This window comes from Nannobrachium achirus (genome assembly GCF_963921795.1).
Source record: "Nannobrachium achirus genome assembly, chromosome: 12".
NCBI classification, from domain to species: domain Eukaryota; kingdom Metazoa; phylum Chordata; class Actinopteri; order Myctophiformes; family Myctophidae; genus Nannobrachium; species Nannobrachium achirus.
In genome coordinates, this window is record NC_137832.1 from 25321064 (window position 1) to 25343954 (window position 22891).

The window sequence follows — 22891 nt, forward strand, 5'->3', positions numbered from 1 at the left end:
GTTGAGTTAAAAGTACAATAGCGCTATTATCTCTGCCTGGAGGCTAAACTAAAGGTTTCTTTTTACCCGAGCAGTGCAAGGCTGAACGGATGTGTGTGTCAGGCAAGCTAAAGAGTTAGGTAGTCTGTCTGGAGACCTGCCAAAACAATCACCTTTGAATGAACAAACACAACAATACTGGAGTTGCACACATTCCAAACAAAGTACAATCATCAGTGGTTCAGTTTTTGCAGGGTATTCAAATAATGTCACAGAACCTGCAGGCTACTTAACAAAATATTACCCCATCAAAGTCTAAGACTTCAATTAGATGAACCCATTAGCTTGTAGCTACCATTACCCGATGACTTTAATGAAGAATGTTAATTACTCATTCAAGTAGATGAAATAATTAGCTTGCAGATAACATTGCCCATTGACCTCAACGCATGTTCATTTCTAATTCGAGCAGATGAGACCATGGGCTTAGTTCGTTTTAAGACGGTGGGAAAGGGTCAGTAGAGTGACTGTTTTGGAACCAGTGCATTTATATAGTGCCTTAATCCAGAGCGCTTTACATATTGTAGATCAGGGGTTCCCAAACTTTTTTGTCTCAGGGCACCCTATAAATATTTTTTTAATCCGAGGCACACCTACATTTTTCAATTCAATTTTCACTCCCAGCACCTTATATTTATAGCATATCGTCGTTGTCGGGTGGAAACCTTGTACAGTATGTCCAAAACCGTTCGTTTTGTATTTATCATCTATACATTGTACTAAACTAGTGAAAACAGCAGATCTACAAGCACACAACGCCTCGCATCGCGTGGCGGTGTGTGCTTGTAGATCGGCTGTTTTCACTAGTTTTATGCGACAGTCTTTACCAAAAGACATACACATTTGAAACTTGGAGATACAAGGTTTCTGCCCGACAGTGACGATATTTTAGTGATTATGTTGCGAGGAAAACGTTGAGATAATAGCCATTATGGTTAGAACTGACTGAAAATAACGTTGTACTTCAAGTTTAAAATGATACTAAATATTTTTTCAAGTGTCCAAATAAATTCCAAATATTATCAAATCATCTCGCGGCACCCCTGGACTGCCGTCGCGGCACCCCAGGGTGCCTCGTCACCCACTTTGAAAACCCCTGCTGTAGATTGTGCATTACATTCACCCATTCACACACCCTCATACACGATGCCGGTGTAAACCATGCAAGGCACCAACCAGCTCATCGGGAGCAATCAGAGTCTTGCACAAGGACACTTGGGGGAGCCCGGGATCAAAACTCAATGCAGAAAATGTGCTTTCATTCCCTCTTTGTATTCTTTCCATTGCGTGTGAAAATATAATAGCATTTAAGCTTGGTCTTGTTCCTTACAAACTATTTAACACTCTTTAATGATCTCCAGTTGAAGAGAAAGGTCATGGTCATTGGCTGTGTACTACTACAGTTCTTTGCTTGTAAAGCTTTTTGCAACCAGCAAGAGGCAAGTTCAGCCGGGACATTTTTTTTAAGAAGCCTAATCATGTCTACAAAAGCAGTGGCACTAGGGGACATGTAATTGGTCATTTATGTTAAGCAAACCCATTACACTGGAGGAAGACACACAGTCAGGAGCTCTGCTTATTCGCCTAATTAGCATCAAATGTAGTACTCTAAAACTTTGATTGCAAAATATTGTCTGTCTTTGTCAATAATTTGGTGCATCAAACCGTCAGCTATTACAAATAAAGTGTATTATTACCAGTAAGACGCCTAAGGGTGAAAAGCGACCTCGCCCTAAAGAGTGAGGTCGCGCCATCTGTCTTGGCCATCTGTAAACTTGCTCCCTATGGTCGCAATTAGTATTATTGTTATACTTGTACTCCAGTACAGAATGACCACGTATACTTTGTTGGTAGCAGAACCGGCTAATGTAGTCACCACATGAAACCAAACTAAGCAAATCATCACTGTCGGGCAGAAACCTTGTATCTCCAAGTTTCATGTTTTTTCGTAAAAAACAATAACTTTATGTCTCTTCCTCCTCTCTCCTCCCTTCTTCCTTATAAGTAAAGCCTTGCTTCATCGTACAAGACTGTCTGTCGCACAAGACTATAGTGAAAATAGCAGATCTACAAGCACACAACGCCTCGCATCGCTGTGTGCTTGTAAATCGGCTATTTTCACAATTTTAAATCATTTTTAAAGTGATAAATGCAAAAACGGGCAGTTTTGGACATACAAGGTTTCCACCCGACAACGACGATGAGCTAATGTATTTTAGAACAGAGTGCGAGTGGCTCTCCAGTTACCTGAGGCAGCCGGAGGTGTTCTTGAACACGGTGGTCCACTCTGCGTCGCGCGGCTTGGAGTCCTCGTTGGGCTCGTGCTCCCAGCCGGAGTGGGGGATGATGACCTCGTTGGTCATGGTCTGCAGGCCATGGTTTATGATGACCATCTTCAGGGGCTCATAGGACGACAGGTTCCACAGGGTGCCTGGAGATGGGAGAGAGGGATAAGGAAGAAGGGAGGAGAGAGGAGGAAGAGACATAAAGTTATTGTTTTTTAAATCGTTTTTATCCCACCCATTTCTTCTGGTTTCTGCTCTCCCTCTGCCATGCCTGGGGAGCCCCAGCTGGCCAGGGGGAGGCAGTATAGAAACCAGGATTACTGCATGTTTTTGTGAGGGTATCTACCCTAGGAGACACGGGGAGAACATGCCAATTTCACAAATAGCAGATCTATAAGCTCACGACGCATTGTGAGCTTGTAGATCGTCTATTTTCAAATGGCCGAAATGTATATACTGTAGGGCTGAAGTTGTTAATGTGTGCTTTGTAATAATTATCAAGATCTACAAAGTAACTTGTAACTAAAGTTTTCAAATAATTGTACTGGAGTAAAAGTACAATGTTTGGATCCAAGATGTAGAAATAAAAGTATTGGAAATCAGAAATACTGTAAAGTAGTACGTAGCAGTACGTAGTTTGTAAACTACAAATAACTCAAAAGTGTACTTAAGTACAGTACTTAAGTAAACATACCTAGTTACTTAACACCACTGGCAAGCTTTCTTATTGGGGGGCTAACATTCAGCGAAAATCGAACATCTACAAGCTCACAATGCTTCACGTTTGTGACGCATTGTGAGCTTGTGGATCTGCAACTTTCAGGCAAAGAAATGTAGTGTAAAAAAAGAGCAGAGTCGACCCAAGCCAAGTTTAAAGAGTAGAGAGGGTTGAAGTGGTTTAACTTTGCAATGCTAACAGCCATACAGAACAATGAGAGCCAGTTAGCTGCTCCTTGCCAGTATTCTGACAAAACTGTTCTACACCCTCCTCTGTCCTACATTCCAAATGAAACAAGATAGGAAAATAGTCAGTATTAGCATTTCTATCAGCCCTGACGCCTCCATTAGCAGACACATCCATTCATCTCCACGTGCACACGCGCACGTACGCACACACAGTGGAATTAACTCAACGTGGGCTGAGAGCACTGGGCTGTGTATTCTGATCTCTCTACTGAGGTAGAGAGTGAACGTGGGGGGTTACAGTACAGTATGTGGAGCTGGAAATGCAGCCAGGGTATAAAGACAGCACCAGGAAGGCTTTGACTCCAGCAAATGGATGCTCTGCAGCAAGTCCAGGCTCAGAAAGGAACAGAATACAGCAGGGGTCTTCAACGTTTTCAGGCCAAGGACCCCTTAGCTGAGAGAGAGATGAAGCAGGGACCCCCAGTTTCCATATAGTTTCATTATTTGACAGCACAATCATCAGTGTATTTTGGATTCATGCCAAATTGTGTTATCAGATATGTAACCACTTGAACAATCAATAAACTTGACCTTTCACTCTTAGTGTGCTCTTTTTTCCCCTCTACACCAAAGCTCTTTGCCGGAAATAGCCGATCTACAAGCTCATGTTGTGACTGCTATTTTTGGCTAAAGTTCTCCGAATATGGACATTATGGTTCAAGAGGTTAATATAAAGAGAAAAAAGGTTCTATCACACAAACATTTGGAGGACCCCCTGTAGTAACTCTGATGACCCCCTAGGGGTCCCGGACCTCCTGTTGAAGACCCTTGGAATACAGTATTACACAAGACGACTTCAAAGTCTATGTGCAACACACCCACTCGATCTTTAAAGCCCTGTCACCTGTCCACCCCCCATCTTGATGCCCCTATTTTAGTCATCCAGTCTCGAGACACTTGACCACTTGAACCCTATATATTGGACATACTTTGTTGACCAGGGTCTGTTCTTGGGCGCCTCTTCCTTGGGCTCAACCTTTTTTCTCTCTACACCAAAGCTCTTAGCTGGAAATAGCCGATCTACACGCTCACAGTGCGTCACCTTGTAGATCATTTTTGTCAAAATGTTCACTTATTTTTGCTGAATGTTTACCTACTATGACGCGCGCAGTTTAGGGATTCTAGGGTGGTTAAAACAAACAGGCGAGGGTTCATTGTCTTTCTGTGGTTACCACATGATGACGCATACAAGATGGCCTATGGTTTGGAAAAAGTTAAATTAACTCATTTAACTTACAGTGTAGACTGGGGTCCCACACATACAAAGCATGTATCACCTTGTATCACCTTGTAGCAACTTATAGCACCGAGTGCCACGCTGTGAGCTTGTAGATCTGCTATTTTTGAAATAGCAGATCAAATCATGTGGGGGCCCGCAGGTTGAGAACCACCGTACTACACCACAGACGATTTGTTGCTTTTATAGAAAGAACAGAGCTACACAGCTACACACGCACATGCAAGTGTGCACAAGCACGCACACACGCACGCACGCGGATGAACTTCAGACTCCTATTCACACATAAAGGGCATTTACTACAAATCCACATTACACACACATACACCCACCTCACCCCACAATGATAGAGCATTAGTGGAGCAATGAAACTGTCAGAACTCCCTGGCTCTGTTCCTTTTAAATGGTTCCTGTACATTTTCCAGCTGGTCAATATTTCCCCGGTTAAATCATGCTGACTGCTACCAGGGAGTCTCGGAGGGCCAGTCCGGGCTAAAAATACATTGAATCTTGCTGTGGTTTTATGTATGGAGAACGCCTTTACTTTCCTCCAACAAAAATAACTGGCTCAAAGGACTATGGCCCACGACCATGTAGTCGTGAATTCAAATCTGCCCCATGAACTTTAGTTTGGATGATGGACAGTATGTATCTCTTTGTCTCTCACACACGCAACGCTGGGCGCCCACACACATGCAAGCACGCACACACACACCTGTCTTCCTCGATACCTGCCACTCTAACCATTTACCCTTGCTGGCCTTGGATCAAATCACATTAAATCCTTCTCTCAACTGAGAAAATAGACAAAGGGAAGCGTATACTGCCAGCGTGTTGCGTTAGTAAAATAATCCTTCTTCTACTCTGTGGTTTTGGTGGGTGAATACTTCTACAGTCCTCCAGTAAAAACAACGAGGCAGAATTCATTTAAGTCAGACATATGCGTAGGGGAGGGGCAGCTGTGTAGCCTACAAATTAGCATTCGCTGTGCAGAAGCGGGAGCCATGTGGAGTAAAATGAACAAGGTGGGTGGGTGTGTGTGTGTGTGTGTGTGTGTGTGTGTGTGTGTGTGTGTGTGTGTGTGTGTGTGTGTGTGTGTGTGTGTGTGTGTGTGTGTGTGTGTGCGTGCGCGTGTGTGTGCGTGTGCGTGTGTGTGTGTGACAGAGAGACAAACTAGTAAAGACAGGGGGAAGCAGGGAGGAGTATGTTTACAAATGAGAGTGAGAATGGTAAGAGAAAGAGAGAACAGAACATAAAGGGCACATATTAGCATCTAGATATGCCAATTCAGCTGTGTGGAGACTGGAAGGCATAGGCACGCACGCACGCACGCACGCACGCACGCACGCACGCACGCACGCACACACACACACACTATATGCTATAACATACATTTGACTCGACTCGAGAGTGCCATCCTGCCACTCAGTAAAAACACTCTGTACCAAAGTGTACAAAAACATTTACACACTCTATATACTGAGGATTTTACTGTGTAGACTCTATATCTTCCTGGCTAACTTGCTGTAAGGCTGTAAGCTTGATTACATTTACCATTCTCATTACCTTCAGTCCATTAGGCTGACAAGCAGCGGTCGACACGTGGTCAACAACCTAGTAGCTACACGCAGTCAACCAGACAAACAGTCCAGTGACGAGAGGCAATGTGGAGTAGCATTGAGAAGCTATTGAAAGGAGTGGACACTGCACTCAACAACAGGAGCTGAAGGTGCCCTCCACACTACAGGCGGTTGCCGTCGGGGCTGCCGCTAGGATCAGCGGTGGCCGCGCCGCGGTGAGACACAAACACACTCGCTCAGTGAGTAAACGCCGCGCGGTATTTCACAAAGATGAACACAATCCATCTCTCACCGCCCGCGTACGCATGCACAAAGGGGATTTCACGGGACCGCGCCCGCTCGCCTCGCCGCCATAAAAATAGCCGCCCGCCTCCCATTGAAAATGAATTGCTAGGAGGCGGTGACCGCGGCTAGTGTGGAACCCCCTGAATTCAGTGCTCGATTCAATTCTGCCACAGGCCATGTCATTCAAATAATGTCCCGTTCTGAAACTGAATTGATGCTGTCGAATATTCTTGCCTGGTTGTTCAGTGTGATACCAGAGACTCAGACTGTAATACAGGCGTTATTAACCTAATTCCCAGCCTTATGTCACGTCATGAGGAGAAACACCTGGAAAAGATCTAAAGACAAAAAGATCTAGAGGGCAGAACCTCTGTCCCTTTTTTCAGACTGATCATGAATCACAATACAGTTTTCATGATCTGTATACGGATCTGCACAGCATTACAGTAACTTACTTTCGGGCTATAAGGCAGTACTTCTGCGTAGACACTTTCAGTAGCAGTTCTTGGTATGGTTTATTTCTTAATCCCCGAGTGGAAACCGGTTTTCTATGTGTTATAGAGATCATACAAACTAGTAAGACGCCTCAGGGCGACATGCGACGTCACCCTAAAGGGCGAGGTCGTGCCAATTCTTGGCCATTTGACCAGTGATGTATATCGGACCAGTTACCCATATATGGGGACCCCTGCATGATAGTCAACAATGTTATGTCAAAACATGCCCATATATGGGCATTACCAAATATGGGCATTCCCAGATATGTCCTTAATATTGATGACATTGGGACAGGGATCTCCATGTATGGGCATAAAATGTATGTTAATTAGTAAAGCCACGCAGGGCAGTGGCGAGTTAGGGCCTGGGTTTGATGCCTGGGGATCTCCATATGGGCATAAGGGGGTACCCTCATCATCTGGGAATGCCCATACTGTATATGGACATTTTATTTATTTTATCCTTTATTCGGGGAAGGTAGGGTGTAAATCAGAGTAAAGCAGGCTCTTGGCCAGTTAGGGCCATCAGAAATCTCCATATATGGGCATAAAAGGGATTTTGATTTTATCCTTTATTATTAATAACTAGAAGCTCGGCCGCCGAGCGTCTAGTCGGCGACCTGGCCAACTCGGGAACAATGTAAATAGGGAATGAATGCCCCGCCCTTTAATGCAAACCCCATTATACCTGTTGTCATAGGATCCGTTTTGACCATCTGTTTGCGTGTGTCCATTTATGCCCATATATGGAGAGATATGTCTGTCTACGTCCATTTTCTGACATATATGGAGATCTCTGTAGGACCTGGTTTGACCATCTGTTTGCCTGTGCCCATTTATGCCCATATATGGAGTTTGCGACCTGGCCAACTCGGGAACGATGTAAATAGGGAATGAATGCCCCACCCTTTAATGCAAACCCCATTATATGGAGATCTCTGTATCTGTCTGTGTCCCTTTTATGCCCATATACTCTATCTGTGTCCATATTTTATGCCCATATGCCCATATATGGAGATCTCTGTATCTGCCCATATGCCCATATATGGAGATCTCAGTCTGTGTCCCTTTTATGCCCATATATCTGCGTCCATTTTATGCCCATATGCCCATATATGGAGATCTCTGTATCTGCCCATATGCCCATTCTCTGTATCAGTCTGTGTCCCTTTTATGCCCATATACGGAGATATCTGTCATGGAGATCTCAGTCTGTGTCCCTTTTATGCCCATATATCTGTCTGTGTCCCTTTTATGCCCATATACGGAGATATATCTGTCTGTGTCCCTTTTATGCCCATATACGGAGATATCTGTCGGGTCGAGGCAAGGCCCCTGTATTGCCCATATATGGAGATCTCTGTATCTGCCCATATGCCCATATATGGAGATCTCAGTCTGTCGGGTCGAGGCTAGGCCCCTGTATCTGCCTGCAGTGATGTCACAATGACTCAGTGCTTGCGCCCGGCACTGCAGTGATGTCACAATGAGTCAGCGCTTGCGCCGATTTTGCGCCGATTTCCGCATAAGGAGATTCCGAACGTTTCGCGCCGGTTAGGGAAAACCGCGCGTCGGGTCGAGGCCCGGCACTGCACTCCGTGCCGCGGCGGGGAACGCGCGTGCCGAATCTGAAGCCGGTGGGACGAACGGTTCTCGAGATACGCGGATTACAAACACACACGCAGAGACTTCTCGCATTTATAGATAGATAATATGTATCCATATACATACAGTATATTGTATGCCCATACATGGAGATCCCTATCTGAACCAGCCACACAGATATGGGCCATGTCTTGGCCATCTGGCCAGTGATATATATCGATGACATCAGGGATATATAAATCCATAAAAGGGATTCTGTGGAATACCCATATGGACTTTTACATAGGTGATGTCACCTGTGATATCACAGTGACAAGGGAACCAACCCATAGACTGTAAAAATGTGTACACCCACACAGACAGACAGACAGACAGACGGAGACAAGCTGTGACATTTCTCATGGTAAACTGCGACAAAAAGGGTTACACGTGAAGTAATAGCACGCAGCGAGCTGTGCGGGTCAGTTCACTCAGTACCCCATTTATGATAGTGTGATTGATTCTGTGTGCGTGCGTGTGTGTGTGTGTGTGTGTGTGTGTGTGTGTGTGTGTGCGTGCGTGCGTGCGTGCGTGCGTGCGTGTGTGTGTTTCCTCTCCAATGAAGTGCGAAGGAGACAAGGCATTAATAATTGACGAGCTCATTCAAGTCACTCATCCGGTTACGCACAAAAGCCTTTTTGTTATGTGATCACTGGTGTATGACGCTTCTGATTTACACTTTATTGAGTCTGATCGCTTCTCCACAGCCAGTGAAAGGCTTCAGTGGACCATGTGCAACACATGGCTACAGAAGTGTGACAGACGCATTCACCTTGTTTTTTCTCAGGCATTTGGCCAATCACATAAACAACACAAAGAATGTGTAAAACCAATGGTAGCCATCTTAGGATTTAATAGCTGCTAAGAGATTCTAGAGCTTTTGTTGCAAGGATCTGTTTTCTATTCAATTTCCCTGGCTTGCACTTATAGGTAATGCCTTAATCCGGAATCACCCAGCATCAACACAAGGCTCTCTCAAACTATTACTACAGAAACATGCCACCTTCAAAGGGGAATCAGACATCTCAAAGAGAAAATACTCTCTCAACCCTTGTCTGCTCTCAGCTCTGCTAAATGTCACCCGTGGGCTCAAACACTATTCACACTTAGAATCAGTCCGGGTCTGATGCTATCACAGAGCCAGAGGGAAGGAAAGGCATGTCTTGGTGCAAAAGCCATGATCCATTAGTCTGGCCAGCCATTGTAGCCAACAGACAGGGGAGTTAGTTAAGATGACAGAGCACTGAGGAAGTGACAGCGTCCTCTCCTGTAATGATGCCGTCACAGGGGGCGATCGATGTACACTTGCAGCCATTGATACTGTAACAATACTGGGTCTCCATCCCCAAAATATTATTTTCCCCCCCACTATTAGAAAGTACAATGACTTCGTCTGGGAAGAGATAAGATCAAAAGAACCGAACTGAACTGAACTAGATTAATGGAACTGAATTGAACCACCTGAGTTATTATAATTGAATTGAACAAAATCTAATCTATTTTCAGCCCCAATGCTGACGCAGAGGGTGCAGATGGGGATGGGTCTGCTTGGGGGTGGGGAGGGACCGAGGCTAATTCAATTGGCTGTGCTGTGCTGGTGGTTACTGCAGGGCTGCTGCCCATTAGCAACCTCTTCCTCTACCACTCATCTCTAGTCTCCACACACTAAAGCCCTTTGCACACAGGCGCGTTTATCCGCACGGATGAAACGGACAATTTCATTTTTTTTTAAAGAAAACAATGATTCTCTACGACCTCATGCACACCGGATCCGAATTGGCTGTGGCCGTGCGTTTTTTTCTCGATCGAACCCAGTTCGATTTGTGCGTTTTGGTAAAAAACTCATCACTCCTTTTCTGACTCCTTTTGGGATCCGCAGCGCCGATTCCGCACAGCATTGCACACCAAATCCAATGCGTTTTATTCATGCAGCAAACAAAAAAAAAACGCAACTGTCCTGTGTGCAAAGGGCTTAACCCCATGCACATCTAGTGACAGCAGAAGAAACGAGGAAGGACAGAGTGATGAGCTGGTTGAAGACGGGGATAGAAAGAGAGAGATAGGGAGAGAAAGAGTGTCCAAACAAATTAACCATGTAGCTTACACAGTCCGTTTCCGTGACTGTGGTATACCAGTCTAACACCCCCCCCCCCCCCCCCCCACACACACACACACACACACCACACACACACACACACACACTCACACATCACACACACACGCGCGCGCACACAGGGTGGGGGCCAATTTGTGTCACGCACGCACATGTAAATATTGGGGAGTGTTGTTATCGAAACAGCAGGCTGCACAGCATGCATCTCTGTCTGTCTGTGACTGTGCGCGCATGTGGGCGTGTGTGTGTGTGTGTCTGCATGCGTGCACATGCGTGCAACTCTGCAGCAGAGGAGCACAGTAGGTCTAGTCCTCCACAACTCCCAGGCTACTAAGAATCATTATATCAATTAATGTAATTAATGTCATCGTAATTATTCCACAATCAAAACATGGTGGCACACTTTGTAAGCTGTCAGCAGTAATGTGAAATGCACGAGTAAAATTCTAAGATATCTTTCTGGAAACAAAATATGGACACATTATGCAATGAAATGATATATGTATTGTCTCCCCTATCTCCTGAGTTTCACATGCACAAAATGCCATTGCACATTTCTTTGTAATCCTAATGAGAACATTTGCATTAATCGTGCCTGCAGTAGCTGCTCACTGCCTAGAGAGAAACCCCTCTGTGAAAGCAAGGCTGCAAACTCCTTTGGGATTTTTTAAATTGTAAACTTAACACAGAGTCCATATTATTTATATCTAAGCCATATAATATCGAAAGCACTCATGCGATCAAGCATCTCTCTCTCTCTTGTCTCAGCTAGTGTTGTAACAGTGTTTGTTTATCCATTTTGACTTAGAGAGTGTGCAAATGTAACCAAATAGAGCCTATGCCGTGATATGTCTGTGTAAACATTGCACACCTCATTGTGAAATCGAATGATTATGGAAGCAAAGCACAGTCAAACAACAAGGAAGAGACAGCGATGTACAAGGAAGCACTTTTATGGGTGGATTTTTGCTGCTTTTTCACCCAACTTAGTCATTAAATTATGCCGATTAATTCCTTTTCCACTGCTCCAATTAATTATGCCAATTAGCTCCTCTCCATACATTTCTGTGTGTTGTCACTCACTGCTGTTGTATCCTACTGACTCATCTACCAGTGAGGAGCCCCCACCGGGAGGACGAGGGATCGACTTTTAAGAACCTTATACAAAAACACTCAAAAACGTATTTTGTTTTATAAACCTTTTTAGCATCTATTGTTACCCTTATGAACACCGATGTGCTCTAAAAAATGTGAAAAACAAAACTAAAACAACAAATCTTTTCAGTCGGTCTTTAATGATGTGTTTCCAGACAGGAATGTCTGCAGGGTACCAACAGCCCCAGGCCAACCAGCAGGGCTCCAACCGGTACAAAGATGGCAGCCTGGAGTGTGTACAACAAGTGTGTGTGTGTGTGTGTGTGTGTGTGTGTGTGTGTGTGTGTGTGTGTGTGTGTGTGTGTGTGTGTGTGTGTGTGTGTGTGTGTGTGTGTGTGTGTGTGTGTGTGCGTGTGTGTGCGTGCGTGTGCGTGTGTGTGAGAGAAAATGACAGTAAATATTATAACTGTTGCTTAAGTTGTTTGCCACCAGCCACCTCTTTGTCTCAGGAACACAGTCTGGTACAGAAGATGATTCAAACACATTTGGAAGGTGGTTCAAGCCATCAAAGCAGATGGAAATGCAGCCATTGCAGACATTTCTCAATCTATTAGATCGACGCTACAGGTGTGCAGTCACACCCAGCTCAGAGCCCAATTAGTTTGGACTTGTATCTGCTTAAATCAGCCATCACATAGACCACAAGTAACACATTACTATTCAAATGTCAGTACTTATTACAAGGGGCATCCACCCCTTTATTAATTTATTATAATAAAAAAAAAACAATATTATAATGTTATTCTTGTTTTTAGAACCTAATTAAGCCATCAAAGTTTCATTTTAGATTTAATCTTGAAAGTGTGAGAACTGATTTAGAAGGCATTTTAGTAGAATCTGCCTCAGGTCTTAGTGGGTTAATGAATGAATGAAGTACAAACAAGCTGAAACAAGTGGTTCACAACCACTGGAAGGGGAACGAGCATCATTTACAGTAGCAATTAAGTTGGATTGCTGTATGTGTGACTTTTGACCATGGCTTATTAAAGCAATGATAAGCCCCAAGAGGCCATGGTTTACAGTGATTTTAGAATAGCTAAGGAGTGGAAACCCCCATAGCTGTTCTAAAATCACTGCAAACCACAGCCTTGCGTGGCTTATTGCCACGCATATTGACACGGACAAATTAAAACAGATTTTCCATTTCACTAGAAGAATAATCGGACTTTGCAACGTTTATTGCTATGCAACGTGTGTACATTCAGCCACACTCCCTCATAACCGCATGAAAGATCCCAAATATTACTTTTGAACTAGACATTTAAAACATGAAATTCATTATTATTGAACCACTGCATGGTCTATTTATTGCCTAATATATTACCAGAAACTTTTTTTGTAGATTAAAATTCACAAGACAACATTAGAAAAAAAAAAATATTTCGGTGCAGTGATACAGATATGAAGCCATCATCACAGGTGTGTGTTTATAGAACATTTTACAACAGCTTTGAACACAGCTCGGCCGGTCATAATCAAGGACAGCAACTATCCATTTTATAATCAGCAATATCCTAGTGGAAAGCGACACGCATAGTTTCAGTTTTTTAATGGATATTCTTATATTGTCACTTCATTGTATCAAAAGGCAACACCAGGTGAGTAGACATAATTAATTGTGTATTTCTACCGGCCAAGCTAAGCTCTGTATTGATTCACTAAGTCAAAGGACAACAATAGTAGAGAGCTGCTCTCACACACTATGAATAGCATTATTGATGAAAAGAGCTGTGCGTTTTGTGTCCTCAGTTTAACTTAAGGCTACAGAGAAAAGTTGTTTGGTAAAGGAAAAAGCATGAAATGTTTTGCCCGGCTGCACAGAGGAGATTGCATTGACCAGTGCAATCTCCTCCGTTCCAATTTCTTACTTTGTAGTGCAACAAATTACTGCTCCCAGTAAGTAATGTCATTACTGTGAAAATGAGTAATGAGTACAGAGGAATATATTTAATTTTCTCAGTAACAAAGCCCAACACTGGTGTACAGTATGTGCATTTATCTGTGAATTGCACGCGCGCGCGTGTGTGTGTGCTTGTGCGTGCGTGCGTGAGTGCGTGCCTGCCTGCCTGCCTGCCTGCCTGCGTGCATGTGTCTGTGTCTGTGCGTGTGCACATGCATGTACAACAGTATATGTGTGAGCGTGCATACCATACATCTGTGTCTTCTAAGCTTTCTTACACTATGTGTGCGTGCGCACACACACATGCACACACTGGATAATGAAACCGTTTCATTTGCCTCCACGTCAGCCGTTTCCCCCTGCAGAAAGAGGGGGCTTGTTGTGGTCTTTTTGCAGGGACAGTGCAAAGCTCTTGCAGGCAGAGTCTTAAAACACATGTGGTGCAGGCAGCGGACTAGGAGGGGAGAAAAGGGCAAGGGAGGTTTCTATTTTTAAAAACCCTCCAATTATATTTAATTGTAGAAAAACACAGGCAGCTCTGGCCCCGCAGAGCTGGACCTGAAAGCTGAGCTCACATTGTGACTTTCATTGAGGCTTCACCACGAGAGAGAGAGAGAGAGAGAGAGAGAGAGAGGAAGGGAGACAGGGAGACAGAGAGAAAGGGAGGAGTGAGAATAGTAGGAGAGGGAGGGATGGAGGTAGGGATGGGACGATATGAAAATTTCATATCACGATTATTGTGACAAAAGAAATCGCGATTTACGATATTATCGCGATAATCAAAATCCATTATCCTGGGGAGGAATATTTGCCAAAAAATAGCCGATCTACTAACAGTACAAGCTCACAACGCGTCGCAACACGACACGACACGTTGTGAGCGGCTATTTTTGGCAAAGACATTTGATAGAGAGTGAAAAAAATTATTATAAGTACCTTTTAACAATATATGGTTTAAGTGGTACCGGATATGCAGCTCGGCAAATAAAAGGTGAATTGATCCCTGTGCATGACGGAGGACGATATCGCGATAAATTAAATCTCGACGATACGATTATCGAGAGTGTTTTTTTATCACGATAAATGGTGATATCAATTATCGTCCCATCCCTAGATGGAGGGATGGAGAAGGAGAGAGAGAGCAGGAATGGGGAGAAGAGGATGAAGACGAAGAGAAGGAAGGAAAGAGCAATAGAGGACAAAATCAGTCAGAGTCAGAAAGGGGGGGTGGGGGCAGGGGAGCATAGTGGAAAAAGAAAAACAGACAGACAGAGATATAGACAGAAAGAAAGAGAGGAGAGAGAGAGAAAATACTCCTATCCTGTCCTCCTTGTCTTGTGGTGCAGGGTTATTTTTAGCTGCGATGCTGTAAAGGCAATCATTTGTGCTGCGGCACACTCATCCTGCAGCACAACATCTAACATACACATATCTACGTGCGTACGTAAGTGCATGCTCACAAGCAGCACCCGTGAACCAACAGTATGAGCGCGCATGCATTTGCACAAAGACTACCTACCGGTATATCACATAAGACACAGGCGTGCACGCACACATACACATGAGTGCGACCACCTATGCGAGGATTAGGTGGTCTAATGTTGGATGTTTTCAGGATACTGTCATCCAGACAGGCCTGAAAACCTTCAATTAGTCGTCCATTTATTTGACTTCTCTGGCCGGCTGCGTGCGCCTTTGACATGGCGGCCTCATCAAAGTATCCCACTTTGAAAAGCTGTTCTCATTTTCACATTGAAAATAAAGAGCCTTCTCAGATGGCCTGCATACCAGGCCATGTGTGTCAGGTGAGGCTAATCGTGTACAGGCTTAGCAGAACAGTCACAGAGAGAGTTACACATACTCTATTATATCTCTCAGCTGACATGTCAGGTCATGGATACACATTTGATTTGTATGGGGAGGGTATTTGTTTGTATTGTTATGTCCTCTATGCTTGAATCCTAGGCACCAGTCACTTTACAGAACTTTGCAATATTTAAATTTTGCAAACTTACTACTTTATGTTTGAGCAATATTTGCTATACTTTTTTTTTAAGATTAGTTTTTTGAGCTTTTATGCCTTTATTGGATAGGACAGTAGACTGACAGGAAATGGGGGGAGAGACGGGGAGTGACATGCAGCAAAGGTCGTCCGGATCGGGAATCGAACCGGCGACGCCACCTGTCACGCATCAATGCCTATGTGGTACACGCCTGGACCAGTAGGCCAGCGGGCGCCCCAATATTTGCTATACTTGAAATGTAACGCCCATCTACTATTGTTCTGTAATGCATGGTACAGTACCATATTTTTTGCAGTGCATTGTTTTCTTGTCTGCCGATCCAGACATCAGACTTCATTGTTTATGTTTGTGTTTTGCTATGTACTGTGACTCTAAGCAAAATGTTTCTAGTCTGCTTTATACTTATTTAGTACAAACAGCCAGCAACACACGAAACAAAGTTCCTCATAACCATGGTTAACATGGCAATTAAGTGAAACTTGATCAACACAACAATGATGTCTGAAAGGACTGAAAGAACATTTCATAATACAGAATAGAGGAAAGTGGATTTAGTTGCGAAATATAATAAGAACATTTCTCTACATAGAGACAAAGTTACAACAACATTTTGAAAATAGCATGGTGGAAGTGTACATGTATGGTATTGACAGGACTCTCATTACATAACAGATCATGCAGTGAGCGCATCAACCCAGCTTTAGACGACTATGCAGAGCATGCACTCATTGCCTCCAGCTTAATGTGTTCCAACATAGAATACATAGGAGATGGTCAGTGTAAAGATCAGTGAGTGGTAAGTCATTACACCAGGCATCCTAACACTGGTACTAGATCAGCTGGATCTGTATATCAGATTTCAAAGTGCCAACGTGGTGTGGACTGCGTATAGTTGGCATCAGCCATAGCAGTTGTGTAATAATTACGTTGTGTGAAACCCTTTATTTGCAGCATATACCCCTGTATACTAGTATACCAGAACCTTTCACTGTCACCCTTTTCTCTGACTTCCAAAAAAGAAAAATACTAAGGCCTGTGGACTGTCTACTCCAGGGGTCTTCAGCAGGGGGTCCGGGACCCCTAGGGGGTCCTCAGAGTTACTACAGGGGGTCCTCCAAATCTTTGTGTGACTTTTTATCTCCTGTTTTATATTAACCACTTGAACCCTAGCGTCCATATTCTGAGAACTTTAGCCAAAAATAGCAGATCGGCTATTTTCGGCAAAGAGGTTTGGTGTAGAGGGGGAAAGAGCAGACTAAGTACAGAGTGAAATGTCAGGTTTATTAAGTATTGACGGTTCAAGTGGTTAAATATCTGAAAACACAAATGCACATAAATCCAAAATACACTGATGATTGTGCTGTCAAACAATGAAACTAGATGGAATCTATGAACAGGTTGTGGGGGTCCCACAATCTCTCTTATCAAACCAAAAACCATCAACTGAAGCCAACATGTCTTACCAGTGATGAGCTCTCGGACCTCCATGTCCCTGGTCTTCCTGAGCAGGCGGACCAGGCCCGGGATGCCGTCACAGTTCTTGATGGCCACCTTGTTGTCGTGGTCGCGGCCGTAGGAGATGTTGCGCAGCGCGCCGCAGGCCTTGCGGTGCACCTCGGCCTTGGGGTGGTCCAGGAGCCCCACCAGCACGGGGATGCCCTTCAGCTGCCGCACGTCCTTCTTGATCTTGTCGTTCTCGTAGCAGAGGTGCTGTAGGTAGGCGGCCGCGTTGGACTTGACCGGGTCGATGGGGTGCCCCAGCATGGCGATGACCTCGGGCAGGTCGGGGTCGCGCCAGCGCGGGTCCTTGCGGATGCTGTCGATGGAGGGCGAGCGGCGGCCGGCCATTCGGTCCAGGCTGGCCATGCTGCCCCGCTCGGGCTGGGCCAGCGGGGCCGAGTACACGCCGTGGATGTAGGGGAGGTGGCGGTCGTCGATCAGCTCAGCCTCGATGGGGTCGTCTGGGTAGCCTCTGGATGGAAGGAAGGTGAAAGGGAAAGAGAAATGAGACGTAAGGGCATTGAAGTGTAGCCTCCGGAAAGGAGGAGACAAGCACTGTAAAGGAAGAAGTGAGGAGAGATGGCGATGAGGCGCTGGAGAGACGCGGGGAGATGAAACGGCCTTGTGTAAAAGACGAGCAGAGCAGACATGTGAGGGCAGTGAGGAGAAAGAGAGAGCGATGGACAAGGGGAATAGATCTAGACTTGTCTCAGAGAAGAATGACTCCTGCGAGGGTGGATGACTTTGAGAGTGAGAAAAGATTCTGATGCCAAGTGAGGTGAGAGAAGGAATGACGAACAGGGGAAAATAGAGGATAGCGAAGGATGGGGATAACTGAGAAAAGGGAGAGAGGACATGGAGGAGAGGACAGAGACGGCGCTCCGCACAGCTCTGCTTCGTTATTAAAGAGCTTTGTCAGACAGCCTGTCGTGGCAAAACAGCCCCATGTAGATAAGAAAAACAGGCACAATTTCATTATTAATCCACTCAACTGTCAGCTGCCAATGACAGAGTGTCTCTTTTGCATTTATTAACACAGTGATGAGGGGAATTTGACAAAAGGCTAGCTAGAGGAAAGAAAAAAGAGACTGCGAGTGCAAAGAGAGAAATGAGGAAAAAACTGAGTGCACAGAGAAGGACACAATGGGAGGGTCCACAAAACCAACGGCAACAGCCGATAATATGAGTCACTATTGTCCCACTCCACCCTGCACCCCATCTACCCCAGGCAACAACAGTGCCACTTCCCAGAGCCTGTCACAAGTGCCCCTGGTGTTCACTTTGCTCACAGGATCAAAGACTGCTTATAAAGACTAGCATATAAAAATGCTAAAATGCTAATGACTGTCTCCCTGGGATTTCTCGTGCCAGCATGAACCTCATTAGCATTAGCACTGTTAGCGCGAGAGGCGCACGACTGAGCTCTAGTCAATTTTCACCGACGGAAATAAGTGCTGATCTCTCGAGGGCTGGGTTGTGAGGGTTTGTGATGGTGTGTTCCCTTGTCGCAAAAAAAAAAAAATCCCACTTCCCCCCAAAGCCTCTCAAGGCTATGATCTACACAGCACTCTCTGTACCAAAGGAAAACTTTATTAAGTCTCTGTGGGCAATAATATTATGCTCTTGAGCACAATGACAGATCGCGTATTGCTGCAGTGCATGCTCCAAGTACTGTGTGGGCTATTTCCTTTACTCTAGGCTCTTTAGTCACAGGAGAAGACTTTTTCGCAGTTACAGCACAGGGCCTATTTCAAGGATGAAGCTGGTAACATGTCGTGAACGAGTTTTCATTTCAACTTGTTTGCACCAAATCTTTTCTCTTAAAGTTTCTCCCCACTGAAGTGACAAGTGGAATGGAGAATTAACGACGGGCAAAGACCGGAACTGGGGAGAGGGAGATCTAATTAGGGTCGCACACTTACGCAAAGCCGTTATCATCTCATCATCCCTCCACCCACTAGCCTGAGGTTTGTTTATGATAGTTACATAACCCATCCGGGCTGAACTCTCTAGCTTTGATGCATGGCTGGTGTTTTGGTGGCAAGAAACGGTGGTTGGCAGGGAACTCCAGTATGTGTGTCTGTCTCTGTGTGTGAGTGTGTGTGTGTGTGTGTGTGTGTGTGTGTGTGTGTGTGTGTGTGTGTGTGTGTGTGTGTGTGTGTGTGTGTGTGTGTTTTATTTTTAATGAGCGTCATGTTAATGATGTGCTTTTAGAGTCCTTAAGTTCCTAGGCACTCAGAGATGTGTGTGTGTGTGTTGTGTGTGTGTGTGTGTGTGTGTGTGTGTGTGTGTGTGTGTGTGTGTGTGTGTGTGTGTGTGTGTGTGCACGTGCGCGCGCGCGTGCGTGCGTGCGTGCGTGCGTGTACTTATTTATTTAATTATTTATTTATTTCATAAATATGGTTATTTCACACAATTTCAGCGGCGGTGAAATCAATATGAAATGAACCGAACAGGAAAACCTCAGGCCATGAGCCATGGTAACGCGATACGGTACTAAGTCCCCTGTTCAGATGCATGCATGGAAAGAGATGAATATAGAGATGGAGCTGAGGTCCCGACCACAGCAAAGCAAAGCTCTGGCGAGACGGTACAGTGTACTGTACTGTTAAAGGCAGCTGCAATGAAAGTTAAGCCAAGACCAGAGCCTCTGTGGTGCTGAATGGCTGGAGTTAAGGTTTAGGTATCAAGGCAAGAATAGCTCTGACCACAGAGATATTAAGTCTTTTCAACAGGTGCCCTTCAACTAAATATGGGAGCTACTGTACTCAGTATGTCCCCATGGGCAAAGCTGGAGCTCCCTATACTGTACCTATACTGTCTCTAACTTGTAACTTACTTAGAACAGGAGAGTCAGCTAAACGCCTTACAGCACTGGTTCCCAAACAGTGGGAAACACATTTTTATGGGTCCCTTTATGGCTACATTCTAGTTTTTTATTATTATTATTTCAAAACGTTCTAGAAAAGGCTAAATCTTTCATGAATTAAGAAAAAATTACATTATTTTTTTTCCAGTAATTTAATGAAGAAATAAAAGAAAAATAAAATCCATCAATTAGAAAACAAATGTTTAAGAAGTAGTGAAAATAGCCGATCTACAAGCTCACAACACGGCGCGGCACGAAGTTCCGCGTTGTGAGCTTGTAGATCTGCTATTTTCACCTGTTTGGGTCCTGGGCAAACATCTGATTTCACTTTTGGGTCTTGGGCTAAAAGGTTTGGGAACCACTGAGCTAAATGCCTTACAGTATAGAAGTGTCCACTATCTTTTTAACCCAACTATCTCAAGAAGTCACCCACACTGTATATTCCTGAATGTTGATTTAACACTTTGAGTGTACAAAAGCTACTGAATGACCCCTAAGCATCCATTTGGTCACTTGTACACTCCAGGAGTTACAGATCTGTCTAAATATAGTTTTTCTTCTCACTTTTGGCAAGTTATTCAAATGGAAATACCCTTTCTATGTCATGCTAGTAACACCTTCCCTTGAAGGCTCCAGCCTAGAACGCGTGGGAAGAACACAATTAGCAGGTCTGTTACCACAGTAACAAGAGACGGGGCCCCACCACTAGCAATGCAAGAAAATACACGAAGATCCCAATAGAATTGCAACAGGTGCTGGATACAATTTTTTATAAAAATAAACTTGAGAATACTGGATTTATGTGTGTGTTGTGCGATACTCATAGTTAGTACTAAAACACTTCCACAATGCACTACTAGCTAAATAAACCATACTGTGTGTGTCAGTGGTTTGAGTTGCTATGGGTTATTGGATCTGACAGGGAAATGGCAGACAGAAATAACCCATCCAATAGACAGGACACAATCACATACACTCACACACACTGTCCGTCATCTCTACAGTATGTCTATCTAGTCACTCCGTGTGCATCTGGAGTGAATTTATAAGCAATTTCCCCTTCACCCCTTTTTTGAATCTCTTCATTCCTGTCTTTCCACCATCCTCCATTGTCACTTTGTCTTTCCCGCTTTCCATCTCTCTCTCTCTCTCTCTCTCTCTCTCTCTCTCTCTCTCTCTCTCTCTCTCTCTCTCGCACACGCACGCACACGCACGCGCACGCGCGCGCACAGACATACAGTAGTGCAGACCAGGGGCTCATTTGCGATCGGACCGATGTGGCGGCGGGGCTTTGGTAAACTGACCCAGTGCTGCGAGGTTGCAGAGTGATGAGAATGCCAGGATTTGCATGTAAATTGTATCCATTGTGTGTGCAGGGACAGCGAGATTCATAGGATGTGAAAGGGGGCTGTCGTCTCCATCGACAGACGCCATGCTCGCAGGCTGATTATGCAACATCGCTCTGCTCATACTAATGGAGCCACTAAATATTCTGCCTGTCCATCTCGGAGTGAATGAGTGCGTTTGTGTGTATGTGCCTATAGGTGTGTGGGGTGGCTGTGCCTCTTTGTTGACAAATGAAGGACAAATACACAGGGAGGCAAACATCCATAGATAGATTGCAGATCTATCTATAGTCTATTGTAGTGAGAAAATAAAATGATATATAATTGGATAAATAGACAGACGGACGGACGGACAGACAAAGAACTGCGCTTGTAGATCAGCTATTTTCACTAGTTTGGGTACCAGGCAAATGTCTAATCTCCCTTTTGGGTCTCGACCTGAAAAGTTTGGGAAACGCTGAACTAAATGACATTCAATTTGCATGTCTGAGAGGGTACTGGAATCACACTGATGTGCTTGTGTCACACCTACAGTATGCATGCATCCCTTATAAATGATGTGCATACACACAAAACACACCGATTATACTATACTGTACGTGTACACTGTCCAATAATCCTCCTTCTCTTCATCTCCTGTCAAATATATACATCTATCCTTCCTCAATCCGGGCCATGTTTGGGCCTTCCTTCCTTCCGCTCTTCGCTTGACGCTGGCCATAAAAGTAGATAAACTGTGCCTCATTAGTGGTTTGGAATGACATGATTCAGTCGGATCGCATGTACCGGTACACACACGCAGCTCCTTTCTCCTGAAAGCTCTACGGCTCTTCCACAAGCTGTTCCCATCGTTGTCCTGTCCAACAGATTGCTCAGACTTTTTAATTATGGGCAATAATTGTTTTATGATGCGTGGGAGACTCCTTTCGCTGAGAGAATGTAAAATAAATAAATACATAAATAGAAAAACGCGAAAGCAGATGTTTCTCTCCTTCTTTCTCTCGGTTTTCTAACGTCTATGCGACTCTGTAATTGTGTTTGGATGGTCATTATCTGCCCTCGCCTCTGTTTGTTTTCAGTCAATTAGCGCACGGGTTGTGACTCACCGCGGGAGTCTCGTTTCTGTTACCCCCGAGGGCGAGCTCTCTGCAAACCTCTCTGCCCTGACAGAGCGGGAGATCTAATGATATTAAACTGTGTTTTTAGCTCCCAATGAAAACCTCTGGCGGCCTTCACTTGGGGGAGGGGAGGGGGGGATGGACGGTAGGAGGAGGTGGGGAGCAGGGGGCTGTCTAATGTCAGATCACTTCCCCGGTTTGGTCCCCGTGGAGACAAGTGGATTAGAATGAGACATAACCCCTGGCTCCATTAAGAGATGAGCGAGCGCGCGCGACCGCGCGTGTGTGTGTCCCTGTGTGTGGCTGTCAGCGTGATTAATAGCAGCTTTTGAA

The 22891-nt window shown here is 44.7% G+C and overlaps 1 protein-coding gene across 1 annotated transcript in view; it reads right to left on the minus strand.

Moving 5' to 3' along the window:
* Positions 1–22891, minus strand: part of arvcfb (ARVCF delta catenin family member b) — a gene marked incomplete at its 5' end in the record, with an annotated part of 181166 nt that overhangs the window by 64415 nt on the left and 93860 nt on the right. The window contains 2 exons of the mRNA XM_080738997.1: positions 2287–2470; positions 17189–17697. Of these exons, the coding sequence (XP_080595123.1) occupies positions 2287–2470; positions 17189–17697 (693 nt within the window). The remainder of the gene's footprint in view (positions 1–2286; positions 2471–17188; positions 17698–22891) is intronic.